The sequence below is a fragment of the Heterocephalus glaber genome, unplaced genomic scaffold (assembly GCF_053883595.1).
Source record: "Heterocephalus glaber isolate CG9 unplaced genomic scaffold, H.glaber_assembly_v1.0 deba00001444, whole genome shotgun sequence".
NCBI lineage: Eukaryota > Metazoa > Chordata > Mammalia > Rodentia > Bathyergidae > Heterocephalus > Heterocephalus glaber.
This window is the reverse complement of record NW_028258297.1, coordinates 3,102,863-3,125,290: the sequence shown is the minus strand read 5'-3', so window position 1 is coordinate 3,125,290 and position 22,428 is coordinate 3,102,863. Positions and strand designations below refer to the sequence as shown.

The following is a 22,428-nucleotide window of genomic DNA, read 5'->3' as shown; positions in this document are numbered from 1 at the left end:
CTGTCATGGTCACTCACCAGCTTGGTGCAGGGCAGCTTCTCTGAATGCTTTCCTCTGAGGAGGAGGCAATAGTAGGTCTGGGGTGGGAAGAGCATTCCCATGACATCTGAGTGTTCCCTGCAGAATCCTGAGCATGTGAGGGGCATGTCAGGGAGGCCGGGAGGCAGGATGGAGAAACTTTTTCTAGAGGAGTTGGGGCTGAGGCCAAAGGGGGCGGAGTGGTACCCCCGGACTGTGAGGGGCCAGGAGTTGTTTGTGGGCTGGGCTGGCTGTAGAGCTCTAGAGCTTCGTGCCACAAGGTCCCTTCCTGGTGAGGGCTGACCTCCTGCTGCCCGGGCCATGCTTGGTTTCCTGGGCTGTCCCCTGGGGGTGGCAGGGTGCAGAGCAGGGGGAACAAGGACACACATGCTTTGTGTGATAGGTAAGGAGGCAGAGCCCACTGCAGTTTGCCTGGTGACAGGAACTGTAGGAGACGAGAGCTTCCCAGTGATTTGGGGCTGGATTTTCGGTGCTAGAAATGCAAAGAAATTCTTCCTGTCAGAATGGGGCAAGGGAGTCTCTCAGGTCTTTGACTGTGATGATGAATAAAACTGCCTTTGAAATTACATTCTTTGATAAAGTGAGGCCCTCTTTAAAAAATCTGCTCTACTTTTTATAGACAAACGTGAGGCATTGAGGCATTCTGGTGAGCTGGGCTGCTGGTTGCTGGGGCAGTGGAGGGGCCCACGGCGTGCAGCTTCTGGACCATGGCAGCCTGGGCTGCCTGTAAATTCTGAATCAGGATGGAAGTGAAGTCACCTTCCCCAGAAGCTCTGGCATGGGGGCTTTCTAGGGTCCCTGTCATCTACCTGCCACTCCCTAGAGATGGCTCAGGTACCTGGCAGGCACTGTGGCTGTGCTGGGCATGGTGTCAGGGGACTGGGCATCGGCCGCTGTGACTGGTCTTCCCGAGGAGCCACCTCAGGACTCCCACTGTCTGTCTCTGCAAAAAGTGGATGTTGCAGTTTGTGTTCTCCCTGTCTCTGGAGGAGGTGCCCGTAGGGACAGGGAGCTCCCCTGTGCTCCAGGTGCAGCCATGTGTCCGCTGGATGCAGTGGAGCTGAGCTGGGCTCAGCCCTAACCTTGTGACAACTCCATCCCATGTTCCTGATTGGTTCTTCTGTTGTCTTTGTCCATGCCTGGAGTGTCCAGGTTTGCCCATCTTCACTGACTGGTGCAGAACGACTTTGGGTTAAGCATTTTGGACTCAGGCTTCTTCCTCTCCTCTTTCCATCCCTCTGCCCTATTCTGTGTTCACTGACATCATTTGGTGACAGTAAGTTACGGTATGGACATGGTAGGAGTATTTATTGCACAGAAATTTGCAGATGCTACAAGCAAGGCCTCTTCCCCAGAGAGCCTCTTGCAGGAGAGCCACTGCCTTCTGTGCTTCTTGCTTTCTGGAGAGCTGCAAGGCTTCGGTGGTAGCAGATTTCACCAGACTTGGGTCAGGAATGGGTGGAATGGCTTGCTCTGCAGGTGACACATTCTAAGACCACAGTGGGTACCTAAAACTGGACAGCACCAGGTCTTTTGTACACTATCCCTTTTCCTCACTTACAGTGAGATTTATAAGTGAAACACAGTAAGGAATTAGGAACAATAAAAAATAAAATAGAATTATAACCACAGACTGTGGTGTAAGTTCTGTGAATATTTCTCTCTTTCCCCTCACTCTGCCTCCTTCTCTCCCTCTCTCCCTTTCTCCCTTTCCCCCTCTCCCTCTCTTTCAATTTCTGCAGGGTGAGTAGCATACACATTGTGGACCCACTGGGCTATGTAAGCAGGATGCCTTGAGATTTTATTGTGCTACTCAGATCAGAAATATAGAACTTACGAATTGCGTATTTCTGGGATTTTCCATTAATACTTTCAGACTGGCCAACTGAAGCCGAGGAAAGAAACCAAGGAGGAGGTGGGGGAAGCTGATGCTCTTTTTTTTCTTATTAGTAGCTCTCAAGTCATTTTCATCCTTCTGTGGGTACTGTAGATTCCCTCTTGGTAAGGTGTGAAGTCTGAGCAAGTTGCCTGCCTGTGACCTATAGTTTCTTTGTCCTTGATGAGAAGATCAGTAGGATAAACAGTCCTAGGTGCAGATACGGCTCAGTTTTATTATCTTGATTACACAATAGTGTCTGTGCAGACAAGGTGAAATGCCTCCTTCCTCTCAAAGCAAATCAGCTCCTAACTAGATCCCTGTCTTCAGCAATGGCTTATGATGAGGCAAACAGTGGAATCACAGCCTGGCTTTGGAAAGCGCTTTCTCCATGAGTGTGCTGGGGTCATGGACCTATCTGTTGGTCCATCCTTCATGACAAGTCCTGCCCCCCCCCCCATCCACTCATCCGTGTGTCAGCCATCAGTCCATCTATTCACTTGTCCATCCTCCTTCATGCAGAACTTCCCGGGTCCTGGGGCTGGGAAGGGGTCATCATGAGCTCACAGTCCTGTCATGACCCAGGTTGCCTTTGTGGTGGTGGCATCCAGCTCTCATCTGTGTCTGAGAGGGGAGCATTTCTGGAGTGCTCTGCTCCCTCAGTGTCACTGCAGAGCTGGGCTGCTCAGGGCTTTCTGCTGCTGCCGCCAGGTGATGCGTGGCTTGTCAGAGGCATTTGTGGTTTTTAGTTTTCCCTTAGGCACTGGGGATTGAACCCACAACCTTTACACCAAGGTACATCCCAGCCCTTTTTATTTTTTTAAATTTTGAGACAGGGTCTCAGTAAATTACCAAGTTGCACATTCTGGGCCCAAATTTGCAATCCTCCTGCCTTAGCCTCCCGGAGTGCTGGGGTTCCAGAGAGGTACCTCCATGCCTGGCTTGTGCTCTCTAAGCTGGGAGTTTCTTTTTTCTCTGGGTCCTTCCCCTTTGGACAGAAGGCCTTGCCTCTGTCAGGCAGGGGAATATCCCTGCTCTTCTCTCCATCACAGCCATGCCTGGGTTTCCAAACCGGCATCTTGGCCTTTCTCCTCCTCCTCAGGGCCTCTTGTGTCCCTGCACAGGGCAGACACATTTCTCCTGCCATGCCAGCTGCAGCGAGAGGATGTCGTGGGCAGACCCTAGGGTGACCTCCTCTGATCCCTGCATTCTGATGTCATGCGTCCCTGTAAACCCCTGTCCTGGATACCATGTGAAACCTGTGACTTGATACTGTCAGTAGGGTGTGGGATGTTGGGACATGAATCCCATAATCATATCCTTTAAGACTCCCATTGTAGGAAGCCTAGATGTAGTCCATGCGCATCTGAAGTAAGAGCCAGTCAGAGAAGCCTACCGGGCCAGGACCTGTAGGTGGTCTCCAGTTGGCAGCGGGCAGAAGCAGGGCCCTCAGTCACATGGCTGCAAGGATGTGGGTTCTGCCACCAGCTGGAATGAGGTTAGGAGTGGAGTCCTCCCTAGTCGGGGCTGTAAGGGAGAGAGAGCTCAGCCTTGCTGGCAGCTGCACACGACTGGGAAGTGATGGATTCATACTCTTAACCTGCTCACCTTGTGGTACTGACTATAGAGTGACAGAACACAGACATAAGGAACAAGCAGTACCGTGGACATCCATCTGTCAGTGCACCACTGGGATAGGAGGCCTGGGCCTCCCACAGGCGCTCAGAGCATTCCCAATGCACTCTTCTCCCACCGTGCGGACGGAGATGGGGCGAGCAGTATGCAGTGGAGGAGGTGAGCAGAGCCTTGCCAGCTTGCCCTCCACCTGCAGCATGTTTAATTCAAACAAAGCAGAGTCAGAGTTCAGCCATTCATTCAGACCTGATCAGGGAAACAAGCACTGAGTGCTGGGAGTCTCACTTGCTTCCCGCCCACACTGACACCGATCATAAAGCTCGGATGGGTTCTGGCTGGTGATAATGCACCTCCCCAGCTCCAGGGGATATTTCCAGGGATCAGACTCACTCAGCTGTGCAAGTCAACTAAAAAAACTCAACTAAATATGTAAAACACTGTTTTTTAACTGTGGGGTAGGAAGCAATAGAGTGATCCCTGAGAGAGGAAGGTACACCCCGAGCTCATGGTGGCCCTGGTACTTTTTCTGGGTGGACAAGCAAGGGGGAGCCCTGCATTGGGGTGAGCGGGTCTGGAGGAGCCCAGGTGCTGGAGTTCCTGGGGCTGTGCCTGGCAGAGGGGGAAGCAGCACAGAGGGCAGAGCTGCCCTGACAGGTCTCTGGCACCGACCAGGTTAAACACTTGCCTGTGTCTCTCTGCAAGCAGCCGCCAAGATGCTAAAGAACCTCTAGAAAGGATTAGAGATACAATTCCTGGAGCCCTCATGGGAGAATTGAGTTTGTTCCCAAAAGGCAGACGGGGAATTTTCTAAGTCATGGGCACAGGGTCCAGATCTCAGAGGGTTTTGTCTGGGCAGTTTGCAGCATGACAAATATTACACTGTCCCAGGATATAAAAACAAGACCCCACACAGTTAAACTATGCCCAATAAGAAGTTCAAAAATGTTTGTAGGAATACAAAAATATGAAGTACCTAACAAGGAAAACTTTCCAATATCTAGCTTTCAAAGGCATCAGCAGGCATGCAGAGAGGCAGGAAAATATAATGAGAAGAAGAATCAATCTAGACTGACCTGGAAATGGTGTGGAGGTTAGGCTTGTTGGATAATGACTTTAAAGCAGTTTAGTAATTGGATTCTATATGTTCAAATAGCTAGAGAAATAGTAAACATATTAAGTAGAGACATGGAAGATGTGAAAATGATCCAAATTGGGCTTATGGAGATGAAAACTACTATGAAATGAAATGGAAAAATACACCGTATAGGGTTACCAGCAGATGAGACTTTGGAGAAGAAAAGATTCATGAATTTGTAGGCATAGCAGTGGGAAGTGCTTAAATGCGAATGCTCTAAGCACTTCAGTTAAAAGGGAGATCTTGTCAGAGTAGTTTTAAAAAAAAGACCAAAGTATGTATTTCTTAAAAGAAATCCACTTTAAATATGAAAACACAAGACTAAAATATGTGCTTCATGTAAGAAATCTACTTCAAATATGAAAACACAAATGATTTAGAAGTAAAATGAGAGGAAGAGATATTCCATGCTAACACCAGTCTAAAGAAGGCTAGAGTTACAATATTAGTGTCAAAGTGGATTTCAGGAGAAAGAATAGAGCATATAAAAAGGTTATTTCATACGATAAAGGGATGAACTAAGCAGATGAAAATAGAGCTCTTAAATGTTAGTGCACTGAATAATAGTTTCAAACTACACAGCAAAATCTGAAAACTGCAACAAAAAATGGCCAAATAAACAATTGTAATTGGAGATAGGAATCCCTTTGCAGTAAGTGAGAGAACAAGTACACAGAAAATCAGTAGAGATATGGCAAGTTGTGCCATCAGACTTGACTTAGTTTACTGTGATAGAAAATTCTGAGAATGCATGTTCTTTTTAATTGCATGTGGGACATTAACCAAGACATCCCATTTTCTGGGGCATAGAAAAGTATCAATAAATCCTAAAGGATTCAGCAATGTGAGGTATGTTCTCTGAGCACAGTAGGGCTAAGTTAGGGAAATCCCAGTATTTCTGTACTAATTAACACACTTTTAAGTAACCCACTGCTCATAGAAGGAATCAAAATAGAAATCAGAAACTATTCTGAGGTGAATGCAACATTTCAGAATTTTTGAAATGCAAATTAAACTGAACTTAGAGGGAAGGAAGCTCATTGCATTTATTACCTAAATCTGAAAAAAACCTAGTTGTCAAATTAGTGACCTCAGCTTCTGCCATAAGAAACAGAAACTTGTCTTTTAAAACATCAGTAAACCAGGTAAATCTGTAGTCAGACTCCTCAGGAAGAAAAAGGGAAAAAATACCAATTACCAATATCCCCACACTGGGAGGGTGAGACAGGAGGATCACATGTTTGAGCTCCCCTGGGCAATTTAGCAAGATCCCATCTCTAAAAGGGCTGGGGATGTAGCACAATGTGAAGGCCCTGGGCTCATTCCTAGTACTTTGGAAGGAAGGGAGGAAGGGAGGGAGGGACAGAGGGAGGGAGGGAAGGGGTTGTGAGAGGCATCATCGTATTGTAAGGTAGAGGAAGTTAGAAGGGGACTCAACACTGATAACTTATAAAATGGGGATATTTCTCAAAAGACGTAAACCACTACAGCTACCCTAAGAAGAGATAGATAATTTGTTTATTCTCATATTTATGGATAAAGTTTTTGTTAAAAACCTTCCTACAGTGAAAACTGTAGGCACAGGTGGCTTCACTGTTAAATGAAGTTAGATTTGTTAAATGTAAAGAAAAAAATACTAATCCTACCTGAACTATTAAAATAATAAATGGGAGGACATACTTCCCAGTTCATTCCATGAGGCCAGCATTTTCCTGTTACCCAATTCAAAAGCATTAAAAGAACGGGAACTACAGACCAGTATCCTTCATGAGCATGGATGTCAAGATTCTAAACAGAAATTTTAGTAAATCAAATCTATTAGTTTTAAAAGGAATAATATATCATCATTGTGACATGTGGTTTATCCCAGAATGCAAGGTTGATTTAACTGTTGAAAAAGCAATCAATGTAGTTCATTATATTAACATATTAAAAAACAACAAACCCATGAAATCATCTCAATCTCTGCAGAAAAGCATTTGACAAAACCCAGCTTCCACTCCTAATAAAAGTTCTCAGTCAACTGGGATAGGAAGGAACTTCCTAAACTTAATAGAGGGCATCTACAAAATAAAAATAAAACTATACAAAATGACACGAATCTGAATTTTTTCCCCATCAGATCAAGAATATAGCAAAATGTTCCTGCTCCCTTCTGTTCATACACACTGGAGGTTCTGGTGAAAACAAACAAACAAATGAAAACATCCATACTTGCAGAAAGAGCATCTAGGCTGAAAAGGAAAAAGTAAAACTCTTTATTTGCAGGTGACACCAGTCATCTTTTTTGAAAATAGGATGGAATCTACAAAAAAAGGTAACCGGAACTAATAAGAGTTTAACAAGGTTTCAGGATACAAGGTCAATATACAAAAATAAATTATTTCTATATACTGGCAATGAGCAATTTTTTGAGATTAAATGAGCAATACCGTATTAATAGCATAAAAATGTCAGGTAATTAGGGAAAACATAACAAATGATGTAATAGGCCTGTACTCTGAAAGCCACAAAACACTGCTGAGAGAAATCAGAGGTCCCCCACTCGTGACCACAGATCAGAAAACACAAGATTATTCACTATCATTTCGCCCAAACTGATCACACATTCAACCCAATTCCACTTAAGGTCCCAGCATGCTTTTCTGCAGAAATTGACAAGCTGATTTTAAAGTTCATATGCAAAGCTAAAGCCCCTAGAATAGCTAAACAACTCTGAAAAAATCAACATTGGAGAACCTCCACCTGATTATGAGAATTTGTGAAGCTTCAGTAGCCAAGATCATGTATTAATGGCATTGAAACAGAAGTCAGAGGGAGAGAAAAGTTCAGAAATAGAGCGACAGTTGATTTCCAAAAGGTACCAAAGAAAATCAGTGGCAAAAGCATATATTACGTATATTTTAAACAAATGGTGCAGCTATAGCTGGATATTTGTAAGGCAGTGAAATAATTTTAGATTCATATCTTGCACCAGGTTAAAAAATTACTGCAAAATGAATAAAAGACTTATGTTATAATGAATTAAACATCTAAAGTTATAAAATTTCTACAAGAAAACCTAAAAATTCTTTGTGAACGAGTTAGTTATTGAATAATTTTTAGAATGACGCTAAAACCATGGAACCTGCGAAGAGAAATTTGACAAATAAATTGGATGTTACCTAAATTAAAATCTGCTCTTCAAATGCTGCCATCTTTCAGTCATCGTCACAGTTTTCTCATCCTCAGGATTGGGTGCGACGGCGCCTAGAAGGACTGCCCTGCAGATCCCCTCCAGCTTACCTGTGGTCCACGCTACCCCCTTCCCTGGGCCGTGCTGCCCTGTGGCGTTTGTGGCCAGGGGCGTCCTCGTCATGGTGTGGGCGGCCTGGCCAGTGCCCCTGAGCATCAGGCACCTTGGAAGCAGCCCTGCCATCCTCGTGCTTTTTAGCGACATCAGATTAGTCACTGCTTTTTCAGAGGGAAATAGCCTGTTGGAGGGGCTGTCGAGAAGCTCATGGGTACGTCTATGAAATGAGAATGATTTAATACCTCGTTGCTTCAATTCCGTGTATCTCTTGAAGAACTTAGAGTTTAGATTATGTTACTGTCAAAAAATATAACTTAATACCTCTCTAGAGATGAAAAGATTGTGTGCTGTGGTGTCAGATAGCCACTGTTTCTTACGACCTGCCAGGAGGCTTAATTTTATTGTGAGCTCATGTTTACTGAGGCTCCAAGAATGAGCAGTGGTGTCCCTGTCGCCACCACCCAGGAGTGAATGTGGTGGTCCTGGACACTTTACTGCTGCCTGCCAGTAAGCAGCTGGCTGTGCCTTCTGGCTTCCACCTTTGCTGCCACCCTTGTGTGGAGCATTTAAGCAAACAGCAGTCGCGTGGCATGGCCTCCATGTTGAAATCACTGTGGAGAAGTTGCCTTGGAGGAACACATTTGCACTTTGGCTTGGTGTCTGTTGGGATCTTGACCCTCAGGGCCGTTCAGTGGTGACGAGAGTATAGTGTGTGTGTGCCCAGCATGGTGTCCCACAATGTGATCCTGATGCCACCCGCCTGGCGTTAGAGCCAGACTCCTCAAGTTGTGGGTCAGGCCTCCACAAGACTGACCTCATCTTGGACACCAGCCATGCTTGGGGTGCCTGGGTCCCTGTGCTTCTCATGGTCCTGTGGACTAGCTGGAGGCTCAGTGGTATCCATGATTCCTGGGCTTGGATAATTCCTTGACATGGCTCACAGAACTCCAAAAGCACTGTACTCATGGCTACAATTTTATCATAAAAGGCACAGGTGCATCCTAAGAGTGCCCTGGAGCTCCTCGCTGCTCCCAGGGGTCCAGTGGTGCTTGGCTTTTCTGGGGTTCTTAGAGTTACTGGGGCTCACCCAGAGTTGACTCATGAATATAATGGAGACACTTCAAGAATTTGGTCTCCCTGCCAAGAATGGGAACAAAGGCCATCGAATTGTGAGTTATGCCTGAGCTGCTTTGAATGAGTGTGCAGTAGCCCCAGCTCCTGACCAGTGTCCTGTTCTTCGTGTTAGGTCACAAAGGTTCCTCTAAGAAGTAGCTTTGCTGGATCTCAGCTTTCCTCCTGGGCCGGAGACTGGAAGAGAGGCCTGAGTGGGGCGCTGGGTCATCTCTCTGGCCCCTTAGGCCTGTGGTTTAGCTGGGATTCTGGGATCTTGGCCCAGAAGTAGAGGCTGGGGGTTGAGATTTCTCCCTGCATGATCAGCACATTTATTTCCTAAATAAATCTCACTTTCTATTGATTTCCATTACAGTTTCCGAGGGAAAAATATTTTTTCCTGAGGGGGTGGGGTGTTGGTTACTGACCTGCAGCAGTGTCTGAGGAGAGGCTTCCTGTTGGAGCACAGGACACATGGTAATGAAAGCCAGCTGCTTCAGGGAAGCACTGCTCTGGAGCGGCTGTCTGATTCTTCTGAGCCAGATCACTCTCTGGATGCATCACTGCAGCCTTCTGGTCACCTGGGACCTTGCCGGACTCTACCCACAACCCCAGATACCCGCTTGCTTGGCTGTGGTGTCCTGGGACTGTAGGTGCTCTGGCCCAGCTTGGCCAGAAATGCCATCCCTGAGGAGTCCTCCATGGGCACCTCAGTGGCACCCAGGTCCCCAGGCCTGCTCAGTTGGCTTACTGGGATAGCAGAGAAGAGGCTGGCCTGGCAGTTTGGCAGGATGTGGATTTTCAAACTGGGGCCCTGTGCCCTCCCTGGTTCTTGGTTCAGCCCCGAATCAGGGCTGCGGGGGAGATCCCCTGTGAGGTGTGCTCAGCTCTGGTCCTCACCCTGCCTGTCGTTGGCCTGCAGGGTCCTGGTAAAACAGCCAACTTTGTACAAACTGATCCTTTGTCCCATGAAGGCAAAGAATGAAAACATGCACAGAAAGGAGGTAGTTAGGGGAAATGTCATGGGAAGTGTGAGAAGAAAATTCCCAGTGGGTAGTTGGTGGTGACCAGTAGGGGTCCTGGAAAGTGGGTGTGCCGCATGGGCTCTGTCCAGGATCTTTAGTGGATAAGCAGAGTGCTGGAATTTGCTCAGTTGTCCAGTGGTCACTGGTCACAGGTGGCTTTGTGGCTTAAAGATGACCAATTGGGACCCAGGCTCTAAACCAGTTACTCAGCATGCAGGGTTTAAAGGAAACCAAGTCTAAAAGAAAACTAACTACTCTGCATTTTTAAGTTCCTCAAAGGAAACTCAGCCCTGGGTGTAGGGAGGGATTGTATTCCATTTTGCTGGAAGAACTCCTGAGTCAAAGTCCTACTGCCTGTTTTTATTTTAACTCCTATGGGGGGCTGACCACCCCATTTTAGGCCCTGTCCCTGCTTAGCTGCCTGTTCATAAGTTAAATAGCTAACCTGCCTTATACTAGAACAGTTGGGCCTGGCCTCTGACTGGGATCAGACTCTCCCCAGCTGTTTGAAGCTGGCACACACCAAATCCAACAGTGATGGGCTGAGGCTGCCAAGATACCCTGTGTTCAGGTCCGTTGGCTCTTACTGTGTTGTTTTTCATCCTTCTAACTGGTGTGAGGACTGCAGTCGGCCCCGATCGAGGTTCTGAGTGCCCAGCCCAGCACAGGTGTGATGTGTTCCCGTCCACCCTGGCTCAGTGCCAGGTTCTGTCAGGGTCTTTGCCAGGTGTCCTGGCGTGAGTGCTGGCACCTGCTTTTTGGCGCGGAAGTCTGAGTAGTGTCTGGGTGGCTCAGCAGGGTTTGCACCATGTGAATGGATACATGGCTTTTCATTTTAGCATAAGTCCTGGGCAGTGTTTGCATATGTTGTCTTCACTTTTAATCCAGGAGAGAAGTTTCTGTGGGTTGCATGTTGCTGAGGAAGGTGCTCAGCCAGTAAGTACTGAGGTTGCCTCTCCTGCTTCTGGACAGGACCCACCCTCCCTGGTGACCTGCTGCAGTATGCCTGGCCCTGCCACACAGGGAGCTGGGAGAGAAGTCTTTTTAGCCTGAAAGCTGATAGTAATTACATCTGCCTGCTCATTCATTATGTGCACACCCTTATTTCTAGTGAAATGGAAATTTCAGTTTCAGAATTATTGCTAACCAAATTACCTTTATCAGTGAAAGAGCATCTGCTTACAATTACTTATAAAATAGAAAAAATGACTCTTTTCAGCATATACATTCATGGCTCTGATGTATATAAATTGAAAGTCATGCCTGGAGTTTAGCAGTCCATTTTTCACCATGTTCAAAACAGGAGGCAGCCCTGCCAGAAATTCATTATGCACATTAAAGGGTGGCTGGAGAGCTGATGGCAGGTCCATTTTATCACTCTTCATTACCTACTTCCAGAGAGGTCTGAGACCAGTGAAAAATGGGTTACTTCCTCGGGAGCAAGGGCGAGTTCCGGTTAACTCCAGGACAGATGTCCCATGGGCTCGCGTCCAGCCCGCCTAGCCTGGCTGGGAGTTGGGCCACCAGCAGAGTGCCCGCTACAGGTGCTGAGGCCTAGGAGGTCTAGGCCTGTGGCTGGTGTCACCACATGGTGGGCATGGACTTTGCCTGTTAGCTCCTTTCAGGAGTTCAAGACCCCAGGTCAGGCAGAAGAGAAGGCTGTGTGCTCAGGATGCTCATATCTGGCAACTTCGGTGATGTAGAGAGCTTGAAGCTCGAGGCTGGCCTGTCTTTTCTGCCTGTCCTCAAGGGTTTTGAGCTCGTGGAGAGCAGGGAGTGGGCCTGTCCTCCCTGGGGCAGCCTGGCCTATGGAGGGCCCTGGCGGGTCCCACTGTGAGGCCAGATGAATGAGCAGCCTTCTTCCCAGAAGGGATCGGCCTGTGTCCGCAGGGGCTTGTGCTGTGTCAGGTTTTCTGGGCACTCCTGGAAGTGTACTGCGCTTTGCTCTGCAGAGGAAGATGACCGTGTCCAGGTACTGGTTCCAAGAGACACAGGGTGTGGCTGTTTCGAGGTCACAGAGGGGAAGCCTGGGTCCTGTCTTAGCTCAGCTGTTACTTTGAGTGCTCCTTTGGACAGGTTGCCTCAGGTGAGGGGCAAGGGCGCCCAGGGCCTGGGTAAGAGGTGCATGGCCCCCACTCAGGAGCTGGGTACTGGCTGGCCAGTCACTGCGCTCTGGCTGGAGTGGGCTCCTTCTCCTGCATTCAGCATCATGGAGGAGGGTGGAGGGCTTGTTTTTGTACCTGCTACTTTTGGGTCTGAAACCAAGGCAGAAAGTGTTACAATTTATTTTGTTTCACTAGGTTGCTTCAGTGGCAGATGTTCCAGAAATATGTGTTTAATTTTTCAGAGTTGTTTCTGGCCAGTTTGCTCTCAAAAGACGCTGCCTGCCTCCTGGGCACACATTAGAGCTGTTTGTTTTCCAGTTCCCTGGGTGCTCACCTTCTCTGTGGGTGGGCTGCTGGCACTGTGGGTAGGGCTGGGCACCTCGGCTCTCCAGCTTGTATGTCCCAGCAGCATCTTGCTCTCCCCTGCCCCCCTTCCCCTGTCCCCTGTCTCTTGAGAGAGGCTGGCCCTGGCATCAGGCTGCTCATTTAGAACTTGGGAGGCTGAGGCAAGAGGATCACTGTGAGTTCAAGGCTAGCCTGAACTCCATAGCAAGACCACGTAATCAAAAAAAGAGGGCTGGGGATTTAGCTCAGTGCCACCTCGCCTGCCTCTCAAGCACAAGGTTCTGAGTTGGATCCCCGGTACCAGAAAAAAAAAAGACTGCTCATTTAATGAACATGTCAGTGCTCCCTGTGGACCAGGCCCTGTTCACTTCCAGTTTCAGAGGGGACACAGTCCTGGGAACACAGTCCTGCTCTCGGGGTGGCCTCAGTCTATTGGGGAAGACCTAGCAGTGTCACACAGCCTGTGCCCTCCCTGCTCAGAGCCCAGGGAGGGGCTGATTCCTCAATGGCAGACCAAGGGGTTGGCATTCAGATAGGGGGAAGGAGTGGGTGTTCATGTGTGTCCTGAAGGTGGCACAAAGAGGTCTGTACCCTGTTGCAAACCCACATGAACCTGCACTAGTAAAGTGCAGAGTCCTCACTGCGTCTGGGTCATTAAATGAGCCTGTCCTGCCTGCCAGGTTAAGGTCCTGCTGTGGCAGTATGGATAGACGTCCAAGAAGTGGCTGCCCAGGAATGCTATGTTGGTGCTGTGACAGGAAAGGCTTTGGGTGCTGGTCCCACGCTGCTCATGCCTATCGGGCAGCTGAGGAGCTATACAGCCAGGATGGGCCTGGGGCTCACGGTAGCCAGATATTCACACAGAGCGCAGACTGGGCTACCTGCTAGGCCGCACCTGCTGGGCTACAACTGCCCACCCCCTCGCGCTCCAGTACCTGCTCCCTTTCAGGAGTTGTCCCAGTCATTCTGGCCTGCCCTTCCTGAGCAGGAGCAGCCAACTGCATATTCATGAAAGCTTGGTCCTCTTTTTTTCTGTGTTAAACAACCTTGTTCAGTAAATTCAGTCATTTTCTAAACTGCTGGTTCTCCAGTGTTCATCAGATTTGCATTTCACATAGGCCAGAGGTTCCCTCCCCAGTGAACTGGGTTGAAGCCAGGGCTGCTGTCAGTGCCCTTGAGAACTGGGCGAGATCAGGCCTGAGTAGTAGATACCTCAGGGCCCTTGGGACTTGCCATCAGTTTCATTTTGTAGGCGCAGGTAATTTTAGGCCAGAAATAATTTTGACATTATTCCCATCCTCATATTCTCTCTCACTCTTTTTTCTGTGTTGGGGAACAAACACAGGGCCTTGAACGTGCTAGGCAAGTGCTGGACCACTAAGCAGCACCCGCTGCACCTCTGCCTGTGTGGAATAATGGAAGTCATCATCATGTTGGCATGGTGTGCACCAGACATTCTAATAAAGCAAACATGACAGACTCCTGTGTACAGGTGCTGAGAATTAGGGAACAAGGGCCATAGCCGGGGACCTCTAGTGCAGGATTCCCCTCCTGGGCTCAGTACCCTGGGTGTGGCCTGCCCCTTGCTGGGCTGGGGAGCTTGTCCCTACTGGGTGGCCACCCTGCTTTCTGGGCCCAGGCCTATGGGGCCTGCTCTCTCGTTGGCAGGATCTCCTCCCAGCCACCGGGGCTTTGGACTCAGAGAGGCCTCATACACTGCTGCCCGAGTCTCTCGAGTCTGTAAGATGCAAGACAGGGTCCTCCCAGCCCCTTCCCTCCACAGGTAGGAAGCCTCATTTCTGAAATACTGTAAGGTGCCAGAGACCTGAGTAAAGCAGAGCAGTGAAGAGCAGAACATGGACACCTTTCCTGTTTATTTGCTATTTCCGGCAGGCATTGTCTTCAGGAGCAGGGAGAACCCTGTAAAGTCGTCTCAGGGTCCATTCTCAGGGCTGGCCAGTGGGGAAGTAGGCACAGAGGGAAGGGAAGGAGGGCAAAAGGCTCTTTAAAGGCAAGAGGTGTGCAGAGAGAACTCCTGGCAGCCCTGAGTGGGCCCTGATCTGAAAATCAAATCAGGATTGATGGTCTGCATCACCTAAGCTCCGCTGGCTTGTTTTTATGTGACAGTACCCATCCTTCCTGGCCCTGCACGAGCATAATGCTGGGAGCCGGAGTGTGGTCACCTGGCCACCGGAGCCTGTGCCCCCTGGAAGGCACTTGTGGGAGTGCATGGATCTGGGCCTGTCTGGGCTCTGCAGGTGTTCAGGGCTCCGCGGAGGAGGCTGAGGGAGGGGTGGAGATCTCAGGTGTGGGCTGCTGAGGTGCTGCCCACTGCACTGTGATGCGAAGAGAAGCCACACGGCCCATGTGGGCTCCTGCTTCTGGGAGCGCTGTCTGTAACACTTGGCTTTTCCAGGCCTGCCCGTCACCATCGCCATCCCCCCCTCATTGCCCATTCCCTTAAACAGGAGAGAGCCTTCCTTCCTTTAGGGAATCAGTCTCTGCTTCCTGGGGTTGTGCTTGGGCTGCGCTGGTGATGGGGTGGGGTTCTGAGGGGGCAGCGGGCCTCAGGGACAAGTGACTTGGTGCCCTGACACCTGTGGCTGTGTTTGCTGTGTGCAGAACCTGTCCACCAGCACCTGGACCAGCATGAGGTGCGCTACCTGCAGTTTGCCTTCCGCTGGATGAACAATCTGCTGATGCGGGAGCTGCCACTGCACTGCACCATCCGCCTGTGGGACACCTACCAGGTGAGCGCCCCTCCCCCTGCCAGGTGAGTGCCCTCCCACCTAAGGCCCTCTGTGCTCTGCTGCTGTGCTGCATTTGATTTCACCTTCAAAGCGTCCTCTCAATTTAGACATGGTCCTTTGCAAGCCTGTTCCTGGTCTCCATGTCATGTGACCAGATGTGGAACAGGGAAAAGGACTTTATGTTGTTCTCTTTGCCTCTGGATTTCAGCCTGTGTGGTGGCCCAGTCCCCATTGTTTAGCAGCAGTTTACATTCCGCTCCTGATCCTAGGAGGAGAGTGAATAATGCTTGTAACTCCACCACAAATTTGAGCTACTTCTGCCCCAGACTTCACACTCAGGACTCACACATTGTCCATGTTTTGAGTTACTTTTAGTGAAGATTTAAGAAATCACAGATGGATTCTTTGCAATATGGAATTTTCTACTCTCCACTAGTTTTGATGAAATTCATTCCTTGAGGAGATTGAGTTTTCTGGATCAGACTGCCTTTGTTCTCTCAAGTGTCTATTGCTTGTTCTCGCATCTTTTCACTTTGTTCAAGATTTCTCCAGAAGCTGTGCACATGCTGTAGGGTTTAGGTGCCAGCCTTTGTCGTTACTTACAAACAGCAGCACCATTGTGTGGGGTAGGAGTCTTGAGCTCTGCTTGAGAGAGAAGCTCTTAGCACCTTGCTCAGGCAGGCGCAGTCCTTTGTGGGCTTTGGAAAGGGCAGTGCCTGGGGAGACTGGTGCCAGGGTGGGGTGGCAGTGTAAATCCCAGGTACCAGGCCTCGCTCCAGCACTGGGGTCTTATGCATGGACGTCCATGAAGATGGTGGTGGGAGGCAGGAGATGCTAGAGCAGCCAGAGCCTCAGCAGTCCTTCCGATGCACCCCTCTCTGAGGAACAGTGGTCTGGATGCTGCGCTCCTTCCACAGCACAGGGTGCTACAGGCCCACCATGCTGAAGTCTCTTATTCTGAGCTTGTTTCCAAGGGGATCATCTCAAACAGCAGCCTAGAGCTTTACTCCTGACCCTGCTTGCTGGCCCTGTGCTCCGCAGTGGGTATTTTGTGGCTCTAAGTTGTGTGTTCAGACTTTTTGCAGCCTGTACAGTCTAATGCTGCTCACAGAAATGATTACTGGTCAGTGGGTTCTGCCTTCCTAAGTACTTGGCAGCTGCTGAATTTCTGCCCAGTAACATTAGCTAGGACTTGAAGCCTTACCTGGGGCTATTTGGTTAAAGTGGCCATCGGTCTAGCGATTGATCAGCTGACTGTAGGATTACAGGAAACAAAACTTAATATCCCGTAAATTGCAAACACTCTCCATATCTGTGATTGGTTAGGCCTTTCAATACCCAGGCCCCCCTTATTAAACACAGAGTTCCTTGTAATACCATCCCCATTATGAATAAATGAGGTATTAAGCCAGTTGCACTTTGAGGAGCTAGAAGACCAATTGACTCATCCATAGGCTGCACCACTTCCCTAAAACTCCTAATAGTTATTAAAACTTTGAGTACAATTATAGTCTCTTTATTGAGTTAATTTCCCTGAAATTAACTTTTGTCATGAATTGACTCATTTGTCCCATGGCCTCATTCTTGAACTGACAGTACCCTGGTCATAAACCTTTTTATATCTTAAAAATTGGGGGTATTTCCATTTTACAGGGCCAAGTAACCATGAAATTGTATGGCATCTTTTGGCAATAAAAATACATAGTTATCATAGGATAGCAATGGGATGATTATTCTCCCCTAAACTGGGGTGTTTAGTAGCTGGGCCATTACAGGTTTCAGTAAATCTTTAACCCCTTATGGGACAGCTTAACATCCTCTTGGACAAGTGTCTGTGAAAGGGTATTAAGAAGCCCCTACCCTGTCACGTATCTGGACTAGACAAATGAATGAGGTGCGCTATCATAGGATTAAGGAAGCACCAAGAGACAGCCCCTCTGGGCTTGGCAGGGCCCGCCCCAGGAGCTGGTGCTGGCACAGTGGCCCCAGCTCCCAGGAGAGCCTTGGCAGCAAAGCCACCGTCAGGGACCTCTGTGGAACACAGCTGCCAGCTTCACCCAACCCCTCCAGACCCACCCCGAACATGGAAGAATCTTGGACTTGTTCCTTTGCGATTGGGCTCAGCTGCAGCATTGAGTCACTCCTTTCTTCTGTGCATTACCCTTGCCAGTTTGGCCAGGCTCTCCATTGTGTTTGTGTTGCCGATCCGATCTGCACCCTCCTGACCCAGGCCGGTTCTCTTAAGTCTCTTGGCCTTGAGCAGCCACTGAGGGAATGGTTAGGGCGTGTGTAGGATGGTCAGGAGCCCGATGCAGTGGTGCTTGGAACTGAAGGCATGCGCATCCTGTACCTATATAGTTGTGGCCGGAGCTGCACTTGCTCCTTGGGGTCTGAGAACAGGATCTGGCACTGGCATCCTCTCGGGCCTAGGCAGGATATTGCTGTCCTGCACTGGAGGGGAGCTCAGGGAGCTCAAGCGGCCTGGTCAGGGCTCTCTCCAGCACACTTGGCTCAGTCTTGCCTGTCCTTACTGCAACCCCAGCTCCCAGGCGCTGGCTTGGAGCTACTGTCTCCTTCCCATTGGAGGCAGGACAGCCTTGGGCTGGGATGTTATGGTGGCTACCTGGACTGCAGCTGAGCAGAGTCTCTGCTGGATAGTTGCTGTATCGTAAGGTCAAGGTGCAGCCCCAAATCCAAGGACAGGAGTGCTCAGTGAGGCTGCAGCCTGAGAGCCAGGACCCTTCCCGGGTGCACCTCCAACATGGCTTCTCCTCATACAAAGGGCTCTTGTTGCTTTATGTCAGGCCAAGTGGCATTCATGAGGGGTGAGAGGAAGTGTCTTTGTAAGCAGTGGGTGAGAGCCCTATTGCCTTGCAAGGGAGAAGGTGTGCAAATGACTCTGTCATTGTGAGTCTCTCCCTAATGGGGTGACTTTCATGTCTTTACCACAGCAGAGTCAGCACCGACCTTGGACAGAGGAGCTGGGTATTGATTAACACATGTTCTCTTGTTCTTTTGTTAATTCAGAAATCAGCTGTCATTTTTAAGGTCTGGAGTCAGGGAGCAAAGCAAGAAGAACCCCTTTAGCTGGCATCTGAGAAGTGGACTAGGAGGGCCAAGCCAGGAGTACAGGCCCTGGGGACCGCTGGTGGAAACACATGCTTAGGAGATGTGTCTGTGCCTCTGCCCAGAAGCCCCGTTCCTGCCTCAGTGCAAACGTGCATTTCAAAAGGACACGTGTAGGGTGCCTGGTATGTGCCAGTGACCTAGGGCCGGGGCCCAAGGACACAAGACAGAGAAAGGCTGTCCCCGCAGCACTCGCCAGCCTGAGGCTGGGACAGCATGGATGTTGTGGCTGGGTGTTAGGTGGTAGTGGGTGCTGCAGGAAGCCTGAACTGGGAGCAAGGCAGTTCCCTGAGTGGTGCACAGGAGGAAAGGGGGTCCTAAGGTTGGGCTGTGGAGGCAGGTGAGGCGACCCTGCTCAGGCTGCCTTCCGGTGCAGGGACAGAGGTGGGTGGGGAGTGGCGAGCACAGCTGCAGCAAGGGCCTGCCACTGCCACAGGGAGTTGGGGCACCTCTTCTTGGGGTTTGGGCCAGCACCTGAGTGAGGAGCGGGGGGGGGGGGGAGCCGGGTGAATACCTAGGCGGGAAAGCCCTGGGGTGGGGAAGCGGCTAATGTCAAACATGCCTTGGGACTGGGATTTCTTCAAGTCAGAGCAGTCCCTGGGGTGATTGAGGGATAGATTGGAGTTCATACTCATGTGAACCCATGTCCTCCACTTTGGACAGAGAGGGCCACGTGTGGCAGCAGCTGCAGACATGTGCAGGTGCGCGTGGGTCAGTGTGCACGTGTGTTTCCTTGCTGTGACACTGGAAGGATCCAGAAGCAACCAAGCCCTGTAGCAGCAGCCACTCCTCACTGAGCTGGTGTCTGGATTCTGACACCTCTGTGTAGACAGAGGAACGCGGGCTCCCTGAGCAGTGGCCGGTGCTAGGACCAAGCCTGGAGCAGGTAGGGAAGAACTCAGGCACCCAAGGTGACTCTGTGGCCAGAGCAGAATCGTCAGGCCACTGAATAAAGTGGAAGTGCATTGTACCCCAGAGGGTAAAACGTGGATTCTGAGTCCATACGGATAGAAACCAGTGGTTGAATCAGTTGATAAAGGGGGAGAAGAGACACACTGCCTGTGTAGAATAATTATTTATATAGGCCACCCTTTAATTTGGGCTGTGCAAGGAGACTTTCTTCCAAAGTGCACCGCGCGTACGCGAGCACGTGCGTGCATGTGTCTGTGTGTGTTGTGTGTGTGTGTGTGTGTGTGTGTGTGTGTGTAATGTTGTAGTGGAGACGCGGACAGACACTCCTCAGCTGGCAGACCAAGGTCAGCGTAAGAGTAAGCAGTTGGCAGTAGGCGCCTTAGACTGCTGTGATATGGATGGTTTTCTCTGTGGTCTTCTTCCCCAAACCCATCCCTGTGGACCAATGATAAGACGCCAGGCAAATCCCTGGAGAATTACTGTCTAGAACACAGTGACCCGCAGACCTCAGAAGTGCTGGCTCACCCAGTACAAAGACAGCATGAGAGACCCTCCCTGCCTGGAAGGGCTTGAAGAGACTTGACTGTGCATCACGTGGGACCTGGATGGAGTCCTGGGACATAGAAGGGGCATTGGGGAAAACTTACCACCCCGTCCATCTTGGCTTATCAGCTGGGTCATTTAGGAGTGACCACTGGGGAGATTGGGTGTGGAGTCTTTGGCTCTGGGGCAACCTTCATAGGCCTGGCATGATCTCTGCGCCCTGCCCTGTCCCCTCTCCTTGCTGCCCTGCTCCTTCCTGTGCCCTTGGCTCCAGATGTCCTGGAAACCCTGGACTGGCGGCTGCGCTCTGTTGAATGGGAGACTCCCCAGCCCACTCCCTTCCCTGGGGTCAGTTGGCTGCTGTTAGCTTGGGCTGTGGTGCCAGAGTTCTGGAGGCCGGAAGTCTGAGATCCAGGTATCGGCAGCCCTGCCACCTCGCTGTGTCCTCAGGTGGCCTTTCCTCTGTTTGTGTGAGCCCTTTTCCTATGAGCGCAGTAGTCCTTTTGCATCAGGGGCCCAGGCACCTGACCTCACTTAACATCAGTTACTTCTTAAACTGGAATTTCTTCACCTTGGGGATTAGGGGCTCAGCTTCTGAATTACTGGGGAGATCGTTTATTGGTAGCAGGCAACTCCTGGCTGTGGCTGGTACCCCTGCCCTGATCCCTGGCATGGTGCTAGTCACTAGGGTGTGTAGCTGCTTCTTCCAGAATGCAGCTGCCTACCTTCTTCTTGCCCCCATATGATCTTGTGGCAGGGCAGCTTGGGAGCTCTTGTGAAGAACTTTAGACTCCAAGGGCACTGCAAGGTAAGAGGCACCAGACCTGTGCTCTCCCCATTGTCTGCTTAGAGCTGTGCTAAGCTCAGCTCCCCACCCTCACCTCATCACCATGGATTTGGTGCATGGTCCCTGTGACTGTCATCTTTGGGGAAACACTTGGTGACATTAGCGAACTGGAACTTTGCCATTGATGTGGGCTTCCACTCTACCTGCTCCCCGCCCCGGGTGTAGTCCTTGTGGCCTGCCTCTGCAGCTGGCAGAGTCCCACCCTGTGTCCTTGGGCTGTGCCTGACCTCTGGAGGTCTGGGAGGCTGAACCTCCTGTAGGGCCCATGACCCACCCATATTCCCCCGCTGGGCAGAACTGGGACAGAAGTGGGCTTTGTGTGAGAGCCTGGCTGCACGTGGGTGGGTCTACTTGCACACCGCCCAGTTCTGTTCACAGAGGTGGAGGCAGCCTTAGAGCCGAGGCACAAACTGTGTGCTCGCTGGGTCCCTCCAATCAGGGATAACCCAACCCTCTCCATGTGTCCGCTGGAGGGGAGCACATTGTTGGAGGAAGGGCAGAGGCTGGCAGCGAGTGTTCCTGAACAGGTCCCTTCCCTTCCCTGTCAACATGTTGACAGCCCAGGACAGGGTAGGTTGGAGGGGCTGGCTGCATCCAGCCTGGATGGAGGAGGCTATGTGCTGATGGCATGGCCATGCCATGGACCCCTCTTGAGAAGCATGGCTGTGACAGTGAGGGTGGAGGACAGACAGACACAGGGGAAGGTGGAGCACCGGTGGGTGGGTCCCTGGTGGGAGAGCCAGGGCCCTTGGATGCTACAGACACGTTGGGCAGTGCGAGGGAGGGATGGCTTCACTGGGTGGGAAGGCTGCAACTCAGAAGTGAAGGTACCACTGTGATTTGGATGACAGACAGCATCTGGAGCTTCTCGAGATAGGCTGGCTCTGAGGACAGAGGTACCTTCCGGAGACTTGTGTCCCTGTCCACAGGATGGTCAGGGTGGGATGAGGTTTTCCTGAATTCCTCCTCTGTTGTTTGTGGTGAGTGAGGAGCGGTGGCTGGGCTGTTGGCGCTGTGGAGTCTCTGTGTCTAGCTTGGTGCATGTCACCTCCTCTGAGATCTCCCAGTCTGCCCCGCCCAGTGTGTGTCACCAGGCTCCCACCTCCGTTGCTTTAGAGGGCTCATCGAACGTTTCCTGCGAGGATTCTGGACACGGGACATGGGACGGCTGTTATAAATGAAGGAAATCCTCTGAGGCTTTACCTTTCCTGTGTCCCAGTGAGTCTTTCCAAGAAAAGAGAAATAGCCTTTTGCCCGGTGAGCTTTGCAAGATAACTTCATTTGGCTGAAGACATGCGTTAAGCTCCTTCCTAGTGATATCCAGGAAGCTGCTTGCATTTTAGCAATGACGCTAGTACTGCTCAGACCCCAAAGCGCTCCCCACGAAGCCCGGTGGGAAGTCACGGGATGAGACGTGGAGCCTGGCTACCTGAGCTCAGGGCCTGGTCATTTCTGTGCCTTCCCCTCCTTCCCTGAGGGCGGGGTCACCTCACCCCAGGTCCAGAGCACCCCCTGCTGGTGGGCGAGTCCTCCACTCTGAGCCACACAGGTGACCGGGGGTGGGGGGGGGTGGGGTGGTGGAATTGTTGAACCTCTGGCCGTGCTGAGCCCTGCATTACCTGCCTCCGCCCAGTGGATCTAGGTCTTCTACGGAGGAAGGGGTTATCCGGGTAGTTCCCCAAAGTTCC

The 22,428-nt window shown here is 50.5% G+C and overlaps 1 protein-coding gene across 19 annotated transcripts in view; it reads left to right on the top strand.

The window, feature by feature from the left end:
• Positions 1-22,428, top strand: part of Tbc1d22a (TBC1 domain family member 22A) — a 448,179-nt gene that overhangs the window by 217,913 nt on the left and 207,838 nt on the right. For 13 of the 19 annotated variants that reach the window (XR_015452207.1, XM_021258779.2, XM_087213677.1 and 10 more), the window contains one exon: positions 15,185-15,312. The exons of 4 other annotated variants lie outside the window; for them this stretch is intronic. Coding sequence is in view for 14 of the 15 variants with exons in the window: in XM_021258779.2 (XP_021114438.1) it covers positions 15,185-15,312 (128 nt within the window). In the remaining variant the exon portion in view is untranslated. Of the gene's footprint in view, positions 1-15,184; positions 15,336-22,428 lie in introns of all 19 variants that reach the window. 2 more of the 19 variants (XM_087213675.1, XM_013072573.3) reach the window with 1 other exon arrangement.